General features: G+C 53.3%; 1 protein-coding gene across 1 annotated transcript; it reads right to left on the bottom strand.

Annotated features, from left to right (window-relative positions):
* Positions 1 to 9,553: 9,553 nt before the first annotated feature.
* On the bottom strand, positions 9,554 to 13,583 carry LOC133627475 (forkhead box protein J1-B-like). Its single transcript, XM_062013214.1, has 5 exons — positions 13,570 to 13,583; positions 12,576 to 12,876; positions 11,035 to 11,155; positions 9,868 to 10,230; positions 9,554 to 9,807 (listed from the first exon to the last, which is right to left on the bottom strand). The coding sequence occupies exons 1-5, from the start codon at positions 13,581 to 13,583 to the stop codon at positions 9,554 to 9,556; spliced, it is 1,053 nt and encodes a 350-aa protein (XP_061869198.1).
* Between the last annotated feature and the right edge of the window lie 8,316 nt (positions 13,584 to 21,899).

Consider the following 21,899-nt stretch of genomic DNA (forward strand, 5'->3'; position numbering starts at 1 on the left):
GGTGTTCAGGAGTAGTCTGATGTTCATATACATATTCCTTCGGATGGTATATAATTCGTGGAAGTATCATAACTTGTATACAATACTCAGATGATTCATTAAAGTTAGATATAGATATACATGGAGTCACTCCCAGTGTGTTACACAGCCATTTAGTGTTTGCTGCAGGGAGGAGCCATTGGGCTGGTTTTTCAGGCTTAACAACTGCCATATTCATTTCACACAGATGCATTTTATCTGGTGGAATTTTCCCTATGCACCTTCCTTTCCCTGTTACCTGGGCTATTGATATCCCTGGGGTTCTGTCTTGACCTTTTTCCCAAAAGCATTCCCGTGGATTAGTTCCATTAACCCTTCTATGTTTTGCTGTGGCCCCTAAAGCTTCATAATAAGGCGGATTAACAGCAAAACACAGCCAACATTCATTGGTTAAGTTTGGGTTTGTACTGTTGAAAATTCCAAAAGTAGCTTGCATCACTTTCCACAATATACTATATTCCCGAGTAGATGGAGCCATTGTTGGCCAATTTCCTGAGTGATTTAATTCTCTTGTGGAACTTTCTACCTTCGAATAATTGCCCCATTCTGCTTTTTCCTTTTTCCCAGTAATTACTGGGTTTGGTCCCACAGGGCTAGGATCGTGAGGGACTGGTTCTTTCTTTATCAGAAAGTGCCCTCCCCGGTCTTCTCCCGGTTCCCAAAATCTTACTCCCCAGGTTTTTCCAATAATCCACCCACTATGCTCAGGATCTGTTACATTAAGGAATATGTATTCACAGTTGCCGTCCTTTTCTCGCTCGTTTTGCTTGCAAGCATGCCGGTGACACCGACTCACGGCCCCTGTAGGGGGAATGCATCCTGGAGTATCAGCATCTGCTGGCGAAATTTGCCAGTTTGAGGCAATTGTTTCACATCCCCAATATCCACAATAATAGTGCCCAGGGTAGTTACAGTATGCCTTCCCTGGATTTGATGCTGGGCACATATAGAACCCTACCTTATTCACACAGGGCTGTATCTGAATAATGTCACACAGCTGACATTTAAAAGAGGGGGCCCCCGAAGTTGTAGTTGTTGCAATGACCCATTGATCTTCCCATCTGATAAGTGACCATTTGAAGGGTTCATGGCTTGGTACATTGTCTCCTAGCGCTTTCCTGATCAATAACCATATCATCAACATCCACATTAAAGTTGAGTAAAATCCACTGCCAGTATGTGTATGGTTAATTAGTCTGTTCAACTTTCCCATTCTTCTAACCCGAATCCTCTCGCCCCTTTGGTCATTGCCTGTAAGCTCCATGGGGTTCCGTCCTTTCACCAAGTATCCCTCTGCCTCGCTCGTCAACTAGTTTGCTGCTAGTTACGAGGGTTATTATCTTCTCGGCAGCAAGGATCCTTTTAGGGATGGAACTTACATTCCTCTCGCTCTTTGAGAGAGTTCACAGGGAGTTGCACCTGCAGCTGTTGGTTCGCCCACGGCTTGACCCTCGCGGGGGCCGAGAGGCTGGTTAGAATAGTATTGCCAAATTCAAATAAGAGGCCCCAATCCCGGCTTTGAGGCCTCGGATTGAGGTTATGCCCAAACTATCCCTCCCAGTACGGTTGGCAAGTATGGGCCCTCCCTTTTTCTGACAGTGGATCTATCACAACTTCTTACAAGTTTTAACTTGTACCAATTTTATAACAAAAGTTCAGCAAGCTAAATAATTAACAAAGATGCAAAAGTTAGCTGTTAAAATTCAAGCTCGGTAAATAGGGACACAAAGTCAATGATAGCTTTCGCTGGATTCTTTCCTGGTTTGCTGGTGACAGTCTTTCCCACTACTTAAGGGGCAGGGATTTATAATCGTACCGTCTTTCCTTCCTCCAAGTCTATGAGCTTTGTCCGGACGTCCCTGCCGTAACCTTAGTTAATACCAGCTTTAGGTCGTCTGTTGGTGTCTTTACTTTCCACTGAGGAACCGGACACTCTGGGAAGTTGGAAGGGTCTACTGGCCCCTTTATTCGGCTTGCATGAGTCCACCCTTTCTCTGCTATTCTTATGGCGGTGTCTGTGGTGAGCAGTGTTAGATAGGGCCCTTCCCACTTCGGTACTAGCGGGTTTTCCTTCCAACTTCTGACTAACACCCAATCTCCGGGCTGCACCTGATGTAACACAAGATCCAAAGGAGGTCTTTGGGTCCACATTCCTTTTTCCCATAAACTTCTCCTATACTTTGCCAAAATAATTAAATAACGATTCAAAATTTTGTCATTAATATTGGGGTTTGTTTGTACCTTCTCTAAATTGTAAGGCATTCCATATAACATCTCAAAGGGAGATAACCCCGTATCTGCCCGTGGTTGTGTTCTAATGTTATCCATTTATCTGCTTTTTGCTGCATCACGCTCCTGATATTATGGGGAGAGTAAACCTTAAGATTGCTATTAAAGGTAATTTTCCTAGCCTCTTCGACTAATAAAGCACATCCAGCTAACATTTGTAAACACATAGGCCATCCTCTGCTTACAGGGTCCAGAAGTTTCGATAAATATGCTACAGGTTTCCTCCTATCTGCCCATTCTTGGGTTAGTACTCCAAAAGCAATCCCTCCCTCTATATTAACAAATAAATAAAAGGGTCTTTTTAAATCAGGGAGGCTTAAAACTGGGGCATGCATCAGACTCTCCGTTAGTTCCCTCAGTTTTTCTGTGTCCTCCTGAGTCCATTTCATCCACCCATCCTGAGTCAGTTTTTGGTATAAAAACCTGGCCTTACTACTATAATTCTCAATCCATTGTCTACAATATCCTGTTAAACCCAAAACTTGCCTAATTTGTCTCTTGTTTTTAGGTATTGGTAATGATAGGATAGCCTGCACTCTTTCTGGGTCTATTCTCTTTTCACCTCGTTTTAAATAGTGCCCTAAATATTTTACTTCTTCTTCCACAAACTGTAGTTTGGCTTTTGAAACCTTTAATCCTTTAAGTCCCAAAAAATTTAAAAGTTTTATACTTTCTTTTCTTACCGCTTCTTCATCTTTTCCTGCTATCAATAAATCATCTACATATTGTATCAAGGTTAGCCCAGGTTTAGTTTGGTAATCCTCCAATATTTGTTCCAAAGCTTGCCCAAATAAATTAGGGGACTCTGTAAAGCCTTGGGGTAACACCGTCCATCTAAGTTGTTGTTTTCTCCCTGTCTCTGGATCCTCCCATTCAAAGGCAAAATAATCTCTACTTGCTTCATCTAAAGGACAAGCCCAAAAGGCATCCTTTAAGTCAATTACACTGTACCAGTGGTTGTCCGGGCTCAGTTTACTCAATAAAGTATAGAGATTAGCTACTACTGGAAACCTAGCTATTGTTCTCTTATTTATTTCTCTTAAATCATGTACTAGACGATAAGACCCATTTGGTTTCTTTACAGGTAAAATTGGAGTATTGTAAGGGGACATACAGGGTTCCAGTAATCCCTGCTTAATTAGCCGGTCGATTTCCGGTTTCAGCCCTTTTCTCCCTTCCAAAGACATTGGGTATTGTTTTATTCTTACTGGAATTTCTGGATTTCTAATGGTTACCTTGAAGGGAGTAATTTCTAATCTGCCGGCATTATCAGGATTATACCACACTTCGGGGTTGATCTTCTCCTTATCCTCCAATCTCAAGGGGCACAATTTAATCTGGATCTCTTGTTCCACCACCTTGATTTGAATACCTAATTCTACAATCATATCCCTTCCTAATAAGTTGTAATCTGATTCGGGTACTAATAAAAAGTCCCCAATGCCCATTTTGGAGTTTGATTCTACCACTACCTCTTTTATTATTTTAACTTCAAACGGTTCTCCTTTTGCTCCCACTACCGTGACAGTTTCTCTAGATAGTTTACACCCTTTAGGTAATGACTGGAGTGTAGATCTTTCTGCTCCAGTATCAACCAGGAAGGTAATGTCCTGGCCCTGGGGACCCACCTTCAATTTTATCAAGGGCTCCCTTCGATGTTTCTGGGTCCCCAAGAGGTAGAGCCCCTGACCCCCCTAATCCTCCTTAAACTCCTTCTCATCCCTGATCCGCATCCGACATTCCTTCTTAAAGTGTCCTTTTTTTCCGTAATAAAAACACACCTTCAAGTCCTGTTTATCTCGCCCATTCCATCTTGGTTCCCTTTTGCCTTGCTGGGGTTTCCTATCCATTTCTTGACTTTCACGCATTGCAGCCACCATTATTCGGGCTTGCTTCTTATCTCTCTCTTCCTCCCTTCTCACATATACCCTTTGAGCCTCTCTCAACAATTCATCTAACTCCCTATCTTGCCAATCTTCTAATTTTTGTATTTTCTTTCTAATGTCTTCCCAGGATTTGGAAACAAAGTGTACTTTCAGTACTGCCTGTCCCATTTGTCCATCCGGATCCATTCCTGAATACAACTGAAAGTTCTTTCTTAGTCTCTCCAACCATTCGGTGGGGGTCTCATCCTTTTTTTTGTCTTTCGTTAAAAGCTTTATTAATATTCTGTCCTCTTGGAACAGATTCCCTGATCCCTTGCACAATTATTGTTCTGAGATCTTGCATATGCACTCTATGGGCCGGGTTCTGATGGTCCCAATTAGGGTTTTGTAACGGCCATTTTGTATCTGCTGCCGGCCCTTGCGCATGCTGCATATCCCAGATGCGCATTCCTTCCCTTCTGATCCTATTTTTCTCTTCTGCTGTAAATAGGATGTTTAATATAGATTGTAATTCCTCCCAAGTATATATGTTGGTTCCTAAAAATTGATCCACCCGCTCGGCTACTCCAAGCGGATCCTTTAAAAGGTGTCCCATTTCTTTCTTAAATTTCCTAACATCTCCCAAACTTAGGGGCACCAATATAAACCCTATGCCGGCCTGCTATTCACCCAAATATTTAAGGCTAGCCTTTTCCAATCTTTTTTTTTTTTTTTTTTTTTTTAAAAAAAAAAAAACATTTATAGGCCAAAACACTTTTTTAGAGATTTCCTTCCCTCCAATAAATCATTGTGGCCTCATCCTTGTCTAGTGTACCTGGCGCCAGGCTTTCCCTAGGTACTGGAGGGAGTTTTACCTCGGCAGGGGGCTTACCCTTCCCCTGTCTTATTCTTCCGGAGTGCTTTCTTTCCGCGCTCCGGGATCCCACAGGGGCTTACCCTTCCCCTGTCTTATTCTTCCGGAGTGCCTTCTTTCCGCGCTCCGGGATCCCACAGGGGCTTACCCTTCCCCTGTCTTATTCTTCCGGAGTGCCTTCTTTCACACAATCAACTTTCGCTTCCCCTGGTTCGTGGCCCAAGCCCTCGCGGGTCTGTGGGAACCGCACTACTGAGGGTCCGCACTCACTTGGAGAGTCTGGCTGCCAGCTCTCCTCTCATGCATATCACACAGTCGCACTCCGGGATCCCAACCCCCGCCCGGACGGATCCCGTAATACTCACGCGCCCTGGACCGTCGTCCTGCGTCTTCGTCTGGACTTTGTGCACAAAACTTTTAAGGGGGTTCCCCGGGCCCTTAATTCTTCCGGAGTGCCTTAATCGCACTCCGGGATCCCCTTTGCTTTCTCTTTTCTTTCTTTTAGGGGTTCGTCGGTCGGGGTCGAGGGTGGATTTCAAGCACCGGGGCCACCAAATTGGTGGGGCGCCCCCCCTAATGACTGAGAATCCTCCCTTACGGCCTCCGATCCGAGTCACGGCACCAAGCTTGTTATAAATGAGCACAATGGGCCATTTAAGCCAATTAAAACCAATTTATTAATACAGAAAAAGCAAAGCACAGCGCTGGGCGACAGGGGGAGTCACCGCTCCACCAACTGCCGCACCGAGAGTCGTTCTGTTCCTCCTTTTATACTCTCCTTCACGTCACCCCTCCAGCGTCCTTCCGCGCATGTCCACCCAGTTGCTAGGGGTTGTTTTCTGCCTCCGGCTGATCGTTGATGAAGGCCCCAGTAGTCTTCCTTGGTGTTCTCTGCTTAAGTCTGAAACTCGGAACAACTTGTAGTTGATTAGTTCAGCAATGTTTATCTTTTGCAGTTTCTCAGTTTCATAAGCTATCACAAGGTTGCCAACTGTCAGTTACTCATTTACATTATATTCTTCCCTATTTCTAGTGAACAAAAAGTTCATGTTCCCATTACAATATCTACCAAGTGAAAAGTGCCTGATGTATTCATAGGATGGACTTCTGGGGATGCTTGCACAGCCTGTTTGAGTTTGTTTCTGATAGTGGGCTGCATTATGTTAGGGCTCAAATGCTGATGTGCTGCAAGCTGCTGGGTTCTGTGGTTATTGATATGTGGCAGCAGTGTGCAATACAGAGTTATTTTCCAGAGGAAGCCACCTAGTGACTGAATTTGGGTGATTAGTTATGGATTTGTTCCTGCAGCCATGGTGTGTTGCCTACAGCCTTTCAAACCCTAAGAGTGAAAAGAAGTTGAAAACATCATGAAGTTTCCTCAATTTCAGCTGTCTAAAGACAGGAACCTCGTAGAAGTGGGACCAGGCCCTTTGGGGAGGGGCACCTTAGGCCATCAGAGGTGTGTGTGCTTTGCAGCTCTTCAGAACAAGGGACGGCTGGCAGCCCCTGCCCAGGGCTACAGCTCCCACATGGCCCAGGAGCCAACAGCCTGTGCCCCAGGCCTACAGCTCCCACATGGCCCAGGAGCCAACATGGCAGGCTGGTAGCCAGTGCCCCAGGCCTACAGCTCCCACATGGCCCAGGAGCCAACATGGCTGGCCGGTAGCCAGTGCCCCAGGCCTACAGCTCCCATGTGCCCCGGGGCCTCCTTCCTGCTGCCTGACCCTGCAGGGACACCAGCCCCTGGCCAGGCCCCCCTGACCCTGCAGCCCCATGGCCGCCTCCCCAGGGCTGCACAGGCCCAGCCCCAGGAGGAGCCAAAGGAGGAGGAGGAGGAAAATACTGGGGAGGAACAGGGAAAAGAGACAGAGCAGGAAAAGGATGGAGCTTAAGGAGACAGCGAGTGCAGGAGGAGAAAGAGAAATAAAGAGCAGGAAAGAGGGACAGAGAGAGGATTGGAAGGGCAGAAAGGAGAGTGGAGGGGATACACAGACACAGGCAGGGAGTGGGACAGGGGGGCAGAGAGACAGAAAAGGCAGCAGGACAGTGAAGTGACAGAGAATTGAGACAGGGATTAGGACAGAAGGGAATAGGGAAGGACAGAGAAAGAGAAAGGAGCAAAAGCAAAGCATCCAGAGAGAGCGAGGAACAGAGGGATGTGGATCAGCAGAAGGCGCAGGAGGGTGGAACAGCGATGGCCTGAGAGAGTCAGAGGAAGAGCTAAAAGGAGGTGAGGAGCAGGATGGAGGTCTGGAGAGAAGAGAGAAGCTGCAGCCAGCTGAGCAAGAGAGATGGGCAGGAAAGTGGGGACAGGCTGTGGGGGAGAGAGGGAAATCACCCAGCCAGGCTTTGCTTTTGTGTGGTGGTTTTGCTTTCAAACAGCAACTGTTTCAGCTCTAAATACCACCTTGCCAGGAAAAGGGAAGCACGCTTCCCCGGTGGGACACCCTTAACGCCCCGAGCAGCCGGCGCTGACAGAAAGGAACGACGCTGCCGATGCTGCCCTGGGCTCGGGCACTTCAGTCCCGGTGCCGGTGCCAAAGCCGTTCCCCAGCTGCACACAGCCCCGCTCACTGCTGCTGCCCACGCTCCTGCCTGCGGCTACAGGCAGCCGCCCTGGCTCTTCAGTGCTCCCCAGGAATGGCAGCACCAGGCATCTCAGAAACCCCACCCTGCCTGCCAAAGGCTGACAGCAGCTTCATGCTGGGCAATCTTTCCTCTTCTCAGGCCTCAGTGCTGCTCCCTCCCAGGAGAGACTCGGGGCTTCAGGCTCAGCCCCACAGCAGGAGAGTGCCAGGGCTGCAAAGCTGCACAGCAGAACGGGGAATCAGGCTCTGCCTTTGCTTTCCAGGCTGTCTCCTCAACACAGCCCTTGAGACAGATGCTGTGCCTCAAGCACATGTCACACCCAGCCACTTGAGCAGTACTGTGCCTGTTTCTTCTCCAGCAAGTGGGGGACAGGAAGGACAATAGAATATGTCAGAGCAAGCTCACAGAGACATCCTGTGAAGACTGAGAACTAAATGTTCTTTCAAGCTGGGGCAAGTACTTTTAATTATAACACAACAAGGAGCCGTGTTTGCCCTGTGAAACAATGCTGGGGAAAAGCGTTGATGTGACAGAACAAAGTACAATGACATAGAACATAAACAGAAAATAAAACGTAACAAGATGCTTCTCTGATGGCAGCAGGTCCCACACTGATGGAGAGCTGCAGGTCAGGCTGTGGGTTTCGGTCTTCTCTTCCTCTTCTCTTCTCTTCTCTTCTCTTCTCTTCTCTTCTCTTCTCTTCTCTTCTCTTCTCTTCTCTTCTCTTCTCTTCTCTTCTCTTCTCTTCTCTTCTCTTCTCTTCTCTTCTCTTCTCTTCTCTTCTCTTCTCTTCTCTTCTCTTCTCTTCTCTTCTCTTCTCCTCTCCTCTCCTCTCCTCTCCTCTCCTCTCCTCTCCTCTCCTCTCCTCTCCTCTCCTCTCCTCTGTGTTGAAGTCAGCATTCAGGTTTCTTCTAAGTTTGTGTTGGCCTCTTTGTCTGTGTCAACTTCTCCCCTTCCTGACATTCCTGCCAGAGACACCACCCAGATGCCAGATATCCCAGTTCATTTTCAGCCTCTTGTCTGGCAGTGTGCTCTGATCATGCAGCTGCTTGATCCTGCTGGGATGCACCCACAGGGTGACCACAGCTCTCTGGGTGATCAGTACCATCTAGAAAAGTCCTTTCCACTTCTGCTTCCGTGGTTCCCATGACCGTGTCCTGAGACACAGCCAGCCTCTGGGCTCCAGCTGTGCTGCACAGCAGTGTCCAGGGACAGCGCAGCGCTCACAGAACAGGGCACAACAGAGGGCAGAACCTTTCCTAGACAGATCACATGCTGGTTCAGGGAAGCTTTTCCTACAGGTTCCAGATTTGCTCCTCGTTCTGGCACCTGATAAACCTTATTGGGATAACCTGTCACTCAACAAACCCTTCTGAGCTTCCAGCTGCCCCCATCACTGTGGAAGTTGTCCATCAAAGCACTACAGCCTGGAGCTCCTGGTCAGCAAAATTCCCCAGCAGGCAGCTTACAGAAAGGCCAGAACTTGGAGCAGTGGCAGCAGCCCCTGTGTCTATTCTCTGTCTCCACTGATAACAGGAGAGACAAAGGGCAATGGAGAAGCAGCCGAGCTGGTGCTGCCCACGGTGTTCTGCTTCGTCTGAGTTTCAGAGCCTATGAATGCCCAGTGCTCAGCTCCCTTCTTTCTCCTGTGTCTTTTAAACATCTGGCAAACATTCCCTGTGGTGCTGGTTTTTCTCCATCTTTCCCATGACTAATCTTACAATTGAGCTGTGAAATCCTTGGGGATGTCTCTGTCTCAGGGAAATCTTGTCCCAGCAGCATGGGGGAGCATCCTCTGCACGGTGACAGGCCTTTGATAAGAGGGATGTCAGAGTGCTCCACTCACTCAGCTGCTGGCAGAGGCATCCTTGTCTTTGTGCAAATGCTCTCTGTTGACTCAGTAGTAGAGACAGTCGTTTGTCTCTTTGTCCAACTCCTGTTGCAGGAAATAAGTGGCCATGAAGGTTTCATCAAAGTCCAGGTTGTTCACGCTGGCTTCAGTGAGGAGCTGCTCCTGCTCCTGGCCATCCTGGAGCTGGTGGATGTGGAGCCTGTGTGCCGTCAGCTCTGGCTCGTGTTCTGCAGGGCTGTTTGGTTCTGTGAGCTCCAGAAGTGGAGAGTCACGGTTCGAGATGGTGATGAAGCTGCTTTCTGAGTCAGAGTCACTGTCCACATTGCTGTTGAAGCTGGTTTTGGTGTCAAAGCCTCCACGTCGGTTGGTGTAGAAGAAGGCTTCCCAGTCCAAGTCCCCTTGCAGTGGCCCCAGCTCCGGCTGCTGCTCCTGGCTCAGCAGGGCAGGGCTGCAAAGCCGAGTCACCTTGGCCATTCCTGCAGGCGATGGCTTCTTGCGCTTCTGCCCTGCTTTGCCATCTGCTGCAGCCAGGGTCTGGTTGCTGGTGGCTTCTTCAAACTCCTTCAGCCGCTGCTGCACCTCCCTGTTGACAGTTAGGATGGAAGTGTAGGTGCCAGAGGAGGTGTCTGTGCAGGTGAGGCTCCTTGTGCCTTGTGGGGCTGTTGCAGGACAGGCCGGGTGGCTCTGTGCTTGGGGCATCCTCCGCTGTTTGCAGGCAATGTCTCTGCTCAGTTTAGTGGCAAGTTCTCCACATTGGTTGGTGTTGCAGATGGCTTCACAGTCAAAATCCTCTTCCAGTGCCCCCAGCTCCGGCTGCTGCTCCTGGCTCAGCAGGGCAGGGCTGCAAAGCCGAGACACCTTGGCCATTGGTTTGGGTGATGGCTTCTTGTGCCTCTGCCCTGCTTTGCCATCTGCTGCAGCCAGGGTCTGGTTGCTGGTGGCTTCTTCAAACTCCTTCAGCAGCTGCTGCAACTCCCTGTTGACATCGAGGATGGAAGTGTAGGTGCCAGAGGAGGTGTCTGTGGTGGTGAGGCTCCCTGTGCCTTGCGGGGCTGTTGCGGGACAGGCTGCGTGGCTGTGTGCTGGGGGCATGCTCCGCCGTTTGCAGGCAATGTCTCTGCTCACTGTGGTGTCAAACCTTGTTTTCCTGTCAAGGTCTCCACGTGGGTTGGTTTTGAAGGTGTCTTTTCTGTCCAAGTCTGCTTTCAGTGCCCCCAGCTCCAGCTGCTGTTCCTGGCTCAGCAGAGCAGGGCTGCAAAGCCGAGACACCTTGGCCATTCCTGCAGGCGATGGCTTCTTGCGCTTCTGCCCGGATCTGCCATCCGCTGCAGTCAGAGACTCGTTGCTGGTGGTTTCTTCAAAGTCTTTGAGCAGCTGCTGCAACTCCCTGTTGACACTGAGGATGGAAGTGTAGGTGCCAGAGGAGGTGTCTGTGGTGGCCAGGCTCCCTGTGCCTTGCGGGGCTGTTGCAGGACAGGCCATGTGGCTCTGTGCTGGGGGCATCCTGCTCTGTTTGCAGGTCCCACTCTTGAGCCTCTGGGCATATTCGGGGTGAAGCATCCAAAAGCCGCCTCTGCCTGGCTCCCCCTTCTCCTGGGGCACCCTGATGAAGCTCTTGTTCAAGGAGAGGTTGCGCCGGATGGATCTCTAGAGCCAGAAGAGAAGCAGCAAAGCAAAAGCAATGGTGAGTGTTGGGCTGGTGCTGCGGCACCGAGCTGTGTGGGGCTGGGGGAAAGGCACATTGTGGCCTGGGGGCAAAGAGAGGAGACAGCAATGTCAGGGCATCCTGGGCTCCATGGGCAGAAGAAGCTTTTGTGTGTCTTGTGCAGAGCTTGGTTAGGAACATAACCAAAAACAAAAGAAAGGAAAAGAAGAAAGAGGAAAGTGAAATAGGGAAAGGAAAGGAAAGGAAAGGAAAGGAAAGGAAAGGAAGGAAGGAAGGAAGGAAGGAAGGAAGGAAGGAAGGAAGGAAGGAAGGAAGGAAGGAAAAAAGGAAGGAAGGAAGGAAGGAAGGAAGGAAGGAAGGAAGGAAGGAAGCAAGGAAGGAAAGAGGAAAGAAAAAAAAAGGAAGACAGGAAAAAAAGGAAAAAAACCCCAAAAATGTTGAAAAACACACACACAAAAAAGAAGTGGAAATTAAGAGCAGGAGCACAGAAATCCCTGCAAACAATCCAAGCTGTGCTCAGTGCACAGGGACAGTTGATTGAAACTTTAACGCTCACAGACTTGCAGCTCTGCTCCACATCTGCTCCCCATCTGCTCCCCATCTGCCCTCCTCAGCCCAAACTCCCTGCAGCCCGGGCTGTCTCTGTTCTTCCCTGGCTGCTTCACACCTTGAGCATTCCTGCCTGCAACAGCCCTCTGCAGAGAAGGGCTGGAAACCTTCCTGCCTTTGTTACTAAGCACAGTTGATGACGAGCACGGTGAGGATCCAGACGTGAGTTGGAGGAGAAACCACCCCACTGGCACCCAGCTCCTGTCCTGAATCCCTCCCGTAGGTGCCCCCAGCACAGGGGATGGGGAGGAACCAGGTGAGCCTGGAGAGGAATCAGCAGGTCCCCTTCTCCCTTCCCTTCCCTTCCCTTGCCTTCCCTTCCCTTCCCTTCCCTTCCCTTCCCTTCCCTTCCCTTCCCTTCCCTTCCCTTCCCTTCCCTTCCCTTCCCTTCCCTTCCCTTCCCTTCCCTTCCCTGTGCGGGGCTTCAGGAGCTGCTGCACACCCCCCTGCCTGAGGACAAGGTGGCCACACCTGGGCAGGGGGTTGCAGGGTTGTGCCCAGCCCTGCCTGCAGCAGCCCCCAGGATGGTTGGCACGCTCTGGCTTTGGGCTGGCAGGGACACAAGGGGAAGGATGAGCCACCCGGGTCCCTCCTGCCCTGCCCCGGCCCACAAAGCCTCAGCCCCAAGCTGCTGCCCATCCCAGCCCCTCCTCAGCAGCTGCCCGTGCTGCTCTGCTCCCAGCAGCACCCAGCATCCCCGCAGGCCCTTCCCCTGCACGCTGGGGCTCTGCAAAGCCTCCCCAGCCCTGTGGGCACAGGGGCTCAAAGGCAAGAGCTCTGCCAGTCTCCTACCTGCCAGCTGGGATCAGCGTGTCGGAAGTAGCTGAAGTTGTCCCTGATCCACTTGTAGATGTCAGAGAGGGAGATGCTGGGCTTCTGGCTGGCTTCCATGGCCATGCAGATGAGGCTGGCGTAGGTGTAGGGTGGCCTGACAGAAGGGTTGCTCCTGTGGCCAGTGTCCTGTGTGAGCTCAGGGCTCAGCACCATGGTGTGATGCTGCGTTCTGGAGGCTGAGGAGGAGATGGGCTGGCAGGGGGAGTGGGACAGAGCAGCAGGAAGACTTGGCCAAGCTGGTGTTGGCCAAGGAGAAGTCCTTCAGTCCCAGGAAGGAGACCCGGGGCAGCCGCTGCACGGGCGAGAGGCAGCGGGCTGAGGCTCCCCGAGGCTCCGCGACTGTTTTCTCTCGGCTCGAAAGCCGCAGCGCCAGCGTGTGTGAGCCAGAAGGCAGCAGGCAGCAAGCAGCCCGAGCAGCCGGCTGGCGAGTGCGGCCCCGCTCCAGGCCGAGCCCCCGCAGCCGCGGCGAGGAGATTTCTTGCACCCCAGCTGCCTCCTCCCTGCAGCCCTGCTCAGTGTCAGACTTTTCCCGACAGTGTGAGCAATGCTCTGCCTCTAGCAGAACCTCTCAGTTATGGCCAGTAGTGATCCCAGAGCCCATCCCAGGGCAGGGGCAGCGCTGTGGCCGTCACCAAGGGAGACAGAGAACATTGTGCGCTGCTGATGTCACACAAGGGCTGTTCCAGACCCCAGCCGGCGTTTGTGACCTCACCTGGCCAGGGACTATAAATCCTCCCAGCGGGACAGCCAGAGCCAGTTGGGCTGAGCTGCCCTCGGGAGGACTCAGCTCCTCCTTTGGCTACTTGCCTTCCTGCTTTCTTCCAGCCATTTCTCATTTGCTGCCCACTTCTCCTCAACTCCCGTCCTCTTCCAAAGGTAAGGATGACCTAACCTCTCAGGACAGAGAAGAGGATGTAGACAGGGCTGACAGGAGAGGCTGCTCTGCACCTGCCAGTCCATTTCCATGCTGGGCTCTTCCACCCCCAGAGCCTGGCCAAGGCTATGGGTAGTGTTGCTGTCTGCTAATTCCTCTGTTTGCCCCAAAATGAGGCTTTGGAAGCTAAAAGCAATGCTTTGGGCCCAAACATGAGGGTGTAGAGCACAGAGCAATAGCTCAAGCAATGCCTGTTCCCTTCCCTGGGAGTACTTGACCATGCTGTCTGTTTCTCCTGCTAGATCCTGCTGAGCTCTGTGCAATGGCTCTTCGCTTTGCCAGCGTGATCCCCTACGTTGTGCCTGGAGCGCTGGCACTGCTGGGCTGCTGGTGGCTCTACTCCTACCGCAGAGAGCAGGCCAGAGATGGTGCTGAAGTGGCAGCAGCTGCTGAGGAAGCACAGCAGAGAGGAGGGACAGAGGAAGAGTCCTGGCCCCAAGGGGAAGCCTGTGTCCCTCAGGAGCTGCCTGTGTCATCAGCAGAGCAATGCCCAGAGACCGACCTTCGGGATGTGTCAGCACCAACTGCTGAGCCCAGCACTGCTGAGGGTGACACGGCAGGAGCAGAGACAGGAGGATGTGCAGAGGAGAGCGGCGTCCCCTCTGCTGTTTCTGTCCCCGTGCAGAGCACAGAGTGTCCCAGCAGCGCTGCAGCCAGCCCCGCACAGGGCTCAGGCTCAGGCGCCGACGCAGAGCAGCGGCCGGCAGCAGCGCCGGCAGCGCCAGGAGCCGGGCAGGAGCCGAGCAGTGCCCAGAGCGCTCCCGGGGAAGCGGCCACAGGCGCTGAGGAAGCGCAGGAGGAACGAGGGCTAGAGGAGGAATCCCGGCCCGAAGCAGCAGCCGCCGTCCCTGCTGGCTGTTGTGCCCTCCCGCTTCCTGAGAGCACAGTGTCCCAGGCAGGGCTGAGGCTGAGCTGCCAACCCAGCCCCGCGGCCGGCAGCAGCGCCGGCAGCGCCAGCAGCGTGTGCGGGACCCCGCCGGAGCCGAGCCGTGCCCAGAGCGCTGCTGCGCTGCCGCCATCCCCGCAGGCAGAGCCCCGGGCTGCGAGCGGGGCCGTTGCCGGCTGTGGCACACGCAGCCCCTTCCCCGCCGCTCAGCACACGGCTGCCAGGAGGTTTGCTGGCGGCTGGATGCCGGCGGGCAGCGAAGTGGAGCACGCGCCAGGTAAGGGCTGCTCGGCCCCCTTGGGCTCTTTGGCTCTTGGCTCCTAGATCCTAGATGGTGTGTGCTGGAGAAGGGCTCACTGGGTGTGAAGGGCTGCTGCTCAACTCGGGCCTCCTGTGGTGGCATTCCCAGAGCTGGGCTGGGTGGTCCCCAGGCATCAAGGGAAGCTTTCAGTGGGCTCTGTGTGATGGGACTTGACCCTTTCTGACATCCCGGGGAACCTGAGGCAGGAGCATCCCAACAGAACGCGGAGCAAGTGCTCAGTGGCATCTCTCTACAAAAGGATCTCATCTCCTGGGCTGGTGTGTGGGAGCTGCGTTGTGTGGGCTGTCTGAATGCTGACATGGTGCCTTTCTGGCAGGTTTCAGTGCAACTAACATGAACTTGGAGGACACAGACGGTCTCGAGGGGCAGACAGTGAGTCGCCAGAACCGGCGCCGAAAGAAAAAGTCCCGGCAGTCCAATGTCCTGGTGTGGGAAATAGAGGTGCCCAAGGTAAGCAGCCACTGTCCTGCTCGTGCCTCCTGCCCTGCCCTACACAGCCATCTCCTGCTTCTTCCATCTCAGGGCCACCCCAGGGAGATACAGAGCCAGCCAACGAGGGTTTCAGCGTTTAGCTGTTAGGGCTACACCCTGGGATGGTTGCTGGAGTCCCTTTTCTCCATCACCTTCCACCTTGATCTGTCAGGGTGATGCTTTGAAAGCCTTCAGAAGGCTTTGAGGGTTCACAGTCCCTGAGAGCAGGGGATGAGTTGTGGTGCTTTCCCCTGTGCAGGAGGGTCACGTTCCCGCTGCCTGTCCAAACCCACCCTCCAAATGAGCTGCAGGGACCAGGAAGATGGGCAAAAGAAGCCCCAGGGCACAGTGGGGTTTGATCTACATTTCTCTCCTTGACTCTTGCTTTCTTGTCTCTCATCAAGGATACAGTCACACAATTGATTGGCAAACAGGGACAGGTTATTAACAGCTTGAGGAGAGAGTCTGGGGCCACAATTTCTCTCTCAACGCTCCCTGACATTGATGACTACCAAGTCTGTCAAATCAAAGGTAAGAGGAATGCCTCTTTGTTCAGGGTCTAGGATGTAGCCTGGGGGCCTTGAATTAGACTAGAAATGGATTCAGTGGCTTGGCAAGGCCACGGCTTTTACCCAAGTGTTGTGCTCAGGGCTGTTCCAGCTGAGGGATGTGGCAAGTGGCCAGGGCCTGGGCACGTGCAGCCTCTGTTGTAGGGCTGGGAATGCATTTGAGCAGCTTTGGCTGCTGGAGCTGAACCAGCCCCTTTTGCAAGATCCCTTTGGGCTTGAAGCAGCAGATAGGGGATGCTTTTCAGCATCCTAAACTAGAAAGATGTTGGATCATTTGGGGCTGAGAAGTATCTGCCAGCCAATTGGGTCCCTGCCGAAGGCCAAAGCCGTTGCAAGTGGGGCCTGGGGCTCTGAGCTGCTCACGGTGCTTGGATCTCAGGGTCAATCTGCTCCAACTGAACTGGTTGATGCAGTGCAGGAGGCTTCTGGCAGCTGGGTTCCTTCCCATGGCAGGGCTGGAGGTGTCCTCAGCCTCCCTGTGCTGCTGACCTTGGGTGGGATTTTTGTCTTCCAGGCCTCTCCCATCAAGTGAACAGAGCGCTGAGCCTGATTGGCAGGAGGTTCCAGCACCTGTGTTTGGACAACAAACACTGTGCTCGTTTCTGCTGGCAAAAGGTTATGTTCTAGAAGGATGTAGGAATGGGTGCAGTACATGTGTGCAGTTGTGTTGGGTCCCAGCTGATGAGCAACAGCGTCACTCACCATCCCTATTGTACATCCCCTTGTGCATTGTTAGAACTGTTTCTCCTTCCCTTGTTCCTTCTTGTTGTTCCATTAAACTGTTCTGACTGCAACCTACAGGAGCTTTTGGGTGTTTTCCCTTGTGTCTGGTTCCAGCAGTGAGCCAGCAGCCTCCTGGCTCTTTGTCCCCGGCTGAGCTTCCCCAGCCAGCCCTTGGCACAACCAGCTCTGAGCCAGAGGCGTCCGTGTGGGGGGAGAGAGGTGCAGCCGTCAGCTGCTCCCACGAGTCAGAGGCAGCCTGAGCTGGAACCTTCCCTGACTGATTCACGAGGGTGTCTTCCCCAACAGCCCCCTTTCTTAAGCCCTTTGCAGAGTCCTTTTCCCTCCCAGGTGGGGCTGGAGTGACTCTGGGCACACAGACCTTCATCAGGAGTGCTGGGAAATGCTCTGGCTTTGCTTACCAAGCTGTAGGGTAAGGAGAATGCAGAGCACACGCTCAGTGAGGGCTGGTGGCACCTGGGAGGTGGGTGGCTTTGGCATGGAGCTGTGTTTTGGTAGTAGAATGAGATTCTCATGAGCAAAGTTCACCCCAAGCCCAGCATTTTCTCACACATTGACAGACTCTTGGCCCAGGGTGTCAAACATGCAGCTTATGAGCTCCACAGTACCCTGCAGCTCCTTTCTTCTGCAAGAGCTCACAGGACCTGCCCACAGAGTCTCCGCTCTGACCCAGCCTCTGTGCTGGGGGTGTGGAGGGAATGGTCACAGGCTACGGCGCTGATGTTGAGGCCGTTGGCCAGGAGGGCAGCCAGGGAGATGCCCAGGCAGAGCCCAAAGTGCAGCAGCTGCAGCTCCCCCTGTCTGCTAAGAGCAGGAGCAGGAACTGGCTGATGCAGCTGCTGCTGGGCTGTTGTTCCTTTGAAGGAGAGCCTTTTAAAAACAGCAAAGTGCATAAAATAGAAGACAGACTCCTCCGAGCAAAGCCACTCCATTCTTCAGGCAATCACTCTCCCAGTGAAGTGCATTTTTCTGCTGTGCTGTGTGTTGGCTGTGAGGGGCAGGAGCTCTGCTCCTGTGCTGCTGAGGAGTCAGCTCTTCTGTGTCAGGGGGTGCTCTCTTTTGGGACAGACCTCACTTTTATCCCTGAAAATTGGAGGAATCTTGGCACAGGACGTGGAAAGGGCTCCTCTCTCTGTGCCTTAGTGCAGTCAGGAGAGCTGCAGTGCCCATTTGTCTTTTTCCTCTCTGCCCTGTGTTTTCCCTTGAGCTGCCTTGAAGATGACTTCACACACAAATAACTCCTCAACAAGCATCTGGGCTGTAAGTCCAGCAGGACAGTCCTGTTGCAAAGGGCACTTCTGCAGACTCTTCTCTGTCCCACCCTGGCGATCGAGTTGTCCTGGAGAAAGCAGGACACAACTCCTGCTCCAGAGAAGCAAAGGGAACAGGATCACAACAATCAGAATATCAGAGCAATCCTAATGAGGCTGAGGAAGTGACCCTGACTCTGGAAGCCAAAGTGTGCTGAGTCCTGACACTCCCTGCTTCATCCTCCTCTCAGTGGTACAAATGAGGGATTTGTCTGCTCTTCAAATGAGAGACGAATTTCTATTGTCCCATTGCCCAGCCAGACACCCCAGAGGTGAAGAGTGTTAGAACAGGATCCTTCCCTTTCAGACAGCCCCTGCTTGAATGTGCACTGGGAAATGTCCCGGGGCTGGTCTGGAGCTCTGAATGGCTTTCAGTGCTCAACAAAGACAGAATTGCCAGGTGTAGGAGGGGAATTGCTGTGTTTCCTGAGAAATCATTGAAAAGGGTGAATGAAAAACAGTTCCAACAGGTCTGTGTGAAAGATTCACCGAGGAGGGCAAGGGGAGAGCTTCCCAGCATGGCCATGCCAACTCAGGATGGCTGTTGCTGCCTCGCAGATCTTGCCATGGGATGTGTAGGAAAGGACCAAACCAAGGCAAAGGGTGAGATCAGGTGGTTTCTGGAGGAACAGGGGTGGGAAAACAGAGAGAAAAGGGGTTGAAAGGAGCAGATCACGTGTAAACAGGGGGCTGATCAGTCCTTGCAGCTGATCTCCACAGCCTGTCCTGCTTTCCTAATACCTGCACATCCAAGTGCTTTCTAGGGCAAGGGAGCTCTCTGCTCTAGGTACAGATGGAGGTCCGAATGCCAGCCCATCTGAGTGGGAGCCACAAGTCGTCTGGTCTAGTGTTCTCTGCCGGGGACAACTGGTGAGAGCAGTGGGTGTGTGTGTAACACTGGTGTGGGGGTGTGTGTCGTGGTTTGGCCCAACCAGCCCAGCAGCACCACCACAGTCTCTCGCCCGGTGCCCCCATCCACCCCCACCCTCGTTAGGATGGCAGAGGCCCCAGCGAAATGGCAGTAAAAAGACCACCAAGGCTGTTGTGGATGGAGACAAGGGCAGGGAGGGCTCGCTGCCAGTGACGGTTTCGGACAAAACAGACTCCAGTGCTCGACTGAGAGAGGAGAGTAGGAAAGGTTATTCTACAAGAAATATGAAGGTGGGAGCTGTCCTCATCCGTGTGCAGTCAGTCTGCTCAGCCCAGACTCAAACAAAGGCTGCCCTGGGACCCCTCTGCAGGAGTAGGGTACCTGAGGCTGGGGCCTTTCTGCTGTCCCTCAGGATCTCCTCTCTCTCTTTCTCGGCTGCAGACTGGCTTTTTCAGTCTGGGCTGAGCAGTCTCAGTGCATACAACTGAGCAGAGCTCCCACAGCAAAAGGGCCTGGAAGGCAGAACTTTGCTGGCTAGAGAGGATTTTGGATGCTGGCACAGATGATGACTTGCCAGCTTGGCAGAGAGCGGGGGCCTTGGTGCGAGCTGAGCTGTGTCCAGAGGGGCAGGGTGCTCCCCTCCAGCTTGAGAGGTCTAGCAGGGAAGCTGGGGCTCTGTGGTGAGGACACCCTGGGTCTGCCTGGGCTGTCCTGCAGGCAGCAGCAGAGGCCAGGAATGGCCCAGCTCAGCACACTCCGGGCCCATGGGATGGACACCTTGTGACTGGGCTTGTGGTGCCAGCTTTGACATGAACAAACCATTCTTCAAAGCTGGCCATGGTCAGGGAATCACAGAATCACAGAATGGTGGGGTTGGAAGGGAGCTTTAGAGATCATCTCGTCCAACCCCCCTGCTAAAGCAGGTCCATCTCCGTCAGGTCACACAGGAACGTGTCCAGGCCAGGCCTGAAAACCTGCAGAGCAGGAGCCTCCACACCCTCCCGGGGCAGCCTGTGCCAGGGCTCCCTCCCCCTTCCTCTAAAGCAGCTTTTCCTTCACCGAAACTTCTTCTGTTCCAGCCCTTGTCCATCGCCCCTGGTGCTCTCCCTGGGCACTCCCATCCCGCCCCATCCCCTTGCCATGCAACTGTCAAAGCCCCAAAGTGCCGAGCTGCTGGCTTCAGTTTTCTTCCCTACGGCATGTCCCCCCCTGGCCAAGCCCCAGTGCCAGGGACCCCCAGCCCAGGGCTGCGTCACGGGCTCGTCTTTATTGCAGGAGCCGCGGCGGCACAGCAGCGGTGCTGGCGGCGGCCGGGAGGCTCAGGCCCGGCGGCAGCGGCGGATCAGAGCTGGCCGGGCTCAGCCACGGCGGCGGCCGCGCGTCCCGCGGCGGCGGCGGCTCCTCACGGGCCGCGGGCACATGGGCTGCCCGGCCCTGCGGGCTCTCTCGGCTCAGCCCTGCGGGCTCTCTCGGCTCGGCGTGGGCCCCGGGAGCAGCGGCTCCTGCTGCGGCTCCTGCTGCGGCTCCTGCTGCGCGCTCTGCGGCGCCGGGCCCGGGCCATGCTGCCGCTGCCCGAGCGTGCTGCTCAGCCGCTGCTGCGCTGCCGGCTCCCTGCCCCCGGCCCGCTTTTACAGGGCTGCTGGGGCCGGGCCCTTGGGGACGGCGGCACCTTCTCTGGCCCATCCACGCTCTCGGGCACCTTCTCTGAGCACTCACATCACCAGGGTGCAGCACCAAACATCAAGAACACACGATTTGGCCTGGAGGCTGGAAAACTCAGCTTCAGAATTCCAGCTTAGTCCTGTCCCCGTCCTTCTTTGGCACCTGGTGCAGGATCCACACTTCACAACCAGCAGCTGCCTCTGTTTGCTCTTCACAGGGGTTTCTTAGCTTTTAGGGAACTTTCACACGATTCCACACACGTTCTTCAGCATCATTCCCTCTCTGAAGGTCTTTCATCCGTTTCAGATTTCCTTAAAAACGAGCTTGATCTCGTAATTCCTGAGACAAAAACTGACCAATACTCACAAAAGCCACCAGTCGGCAGCCCTGTGAAAGTCTGTCTGTGCTTTTACACGAGACAGACCAAAGAGGAGATGAAGACCGTTTCTCTCACTCATCTGCTCCAAAGGGCTTTGGGGTAATGGTTACAATCAGAACAGGGGGATGCAGAAAACCCAGCAGCTGCACCTTTTCACTTTCTCTCCTCCTCACGCCTGCCAGGAGGTGCAGGGTGTCTTCACAGAGCAGATTTAGTCAAGAGACACCTGCTCCTGAGCAACTGCTGCCCCATTACAACGGTCAGCCAGCTGTCACCTCTGCCACATTGGAGCTACTCACCTACACAAGATTCCCCTGTCACTGCCAATCCCTTGCATCATCCCTCTCACCATCCAGGCGTGGAGTGGAACTGCTCCCGTGTCCCCCAGACAACCTGCTTCTCCACCACAGACATTTCCACAGTTGGAAAGCTCCTTTTCCACCTTTCTGTATTCTATCAGTTCCTTGGCCAAATCCCTTGTACACTCATCAAGTTTGCACTTTCTCTTTTCCCTGTTCAAACAAGCTTGCCCTCTAGATGACTTTGCTCTTGCTTTAGTTTGGCATGTTTCCCATCTGCACCTAAAAGCACATGGGAAAAAGCCCTTTGTCCCTTCTGCTGGTGCCAGATGCAGTTGAGTGTAACTGCAGCCCAAAACGCCACCGAGACGCAAAGATGGAGAATGGGCCAACTTCATGGAGCTGTCCCTAAGGACAGATACACGGCTGGGGGAGAAGCTGCAGAACAACCTCACTTCAGCACTTTGGTGTCTTTTGTGTTGATGTTGTTCTTCAGAGTCACTTACCAAAAAGGTCCATGTGGCCTTTCAGCATGGAGAGAGAGGGGCGCTGCTGGAGGGAGAGCAGAGGCCACAGCAGGCACAGGTTCCCTGGCAGCCCGGCTGCCACAGATGCTGCACCAGGGCCCAACCATGGCAAAGCAGCAGCAGGCCAAGAAGCTGCAGAAGCTGGTGGGATGATGAGTGGATGCTGCTGGCTGGAAAGGGTTGGCTGGAGAACAGGCTGCAGGTTGTGTGTTCTCGCTTGTTTGAGGAGCGGGGCTGGAGGTGGAGGCGGCGGCAGCTGCTGCTGAGATCTGCTGACTGCAGCCAGTGTCATTCCTGAAGCTGTTCACAAT

The sequence above is a fragment of the Colius striatus genome, chromosome 21 (genome assembly GCF_028858725.1).
Source record: "Colius striatus isolate bColStr4 chromosome 21, bColStr4.1.hap1, whole genome shotgun sequence".
NCBI lineage: Eukaryota > Metazoa > Chordata > Aves > Coliiformes > Coliidae > Colius > Colius striatus.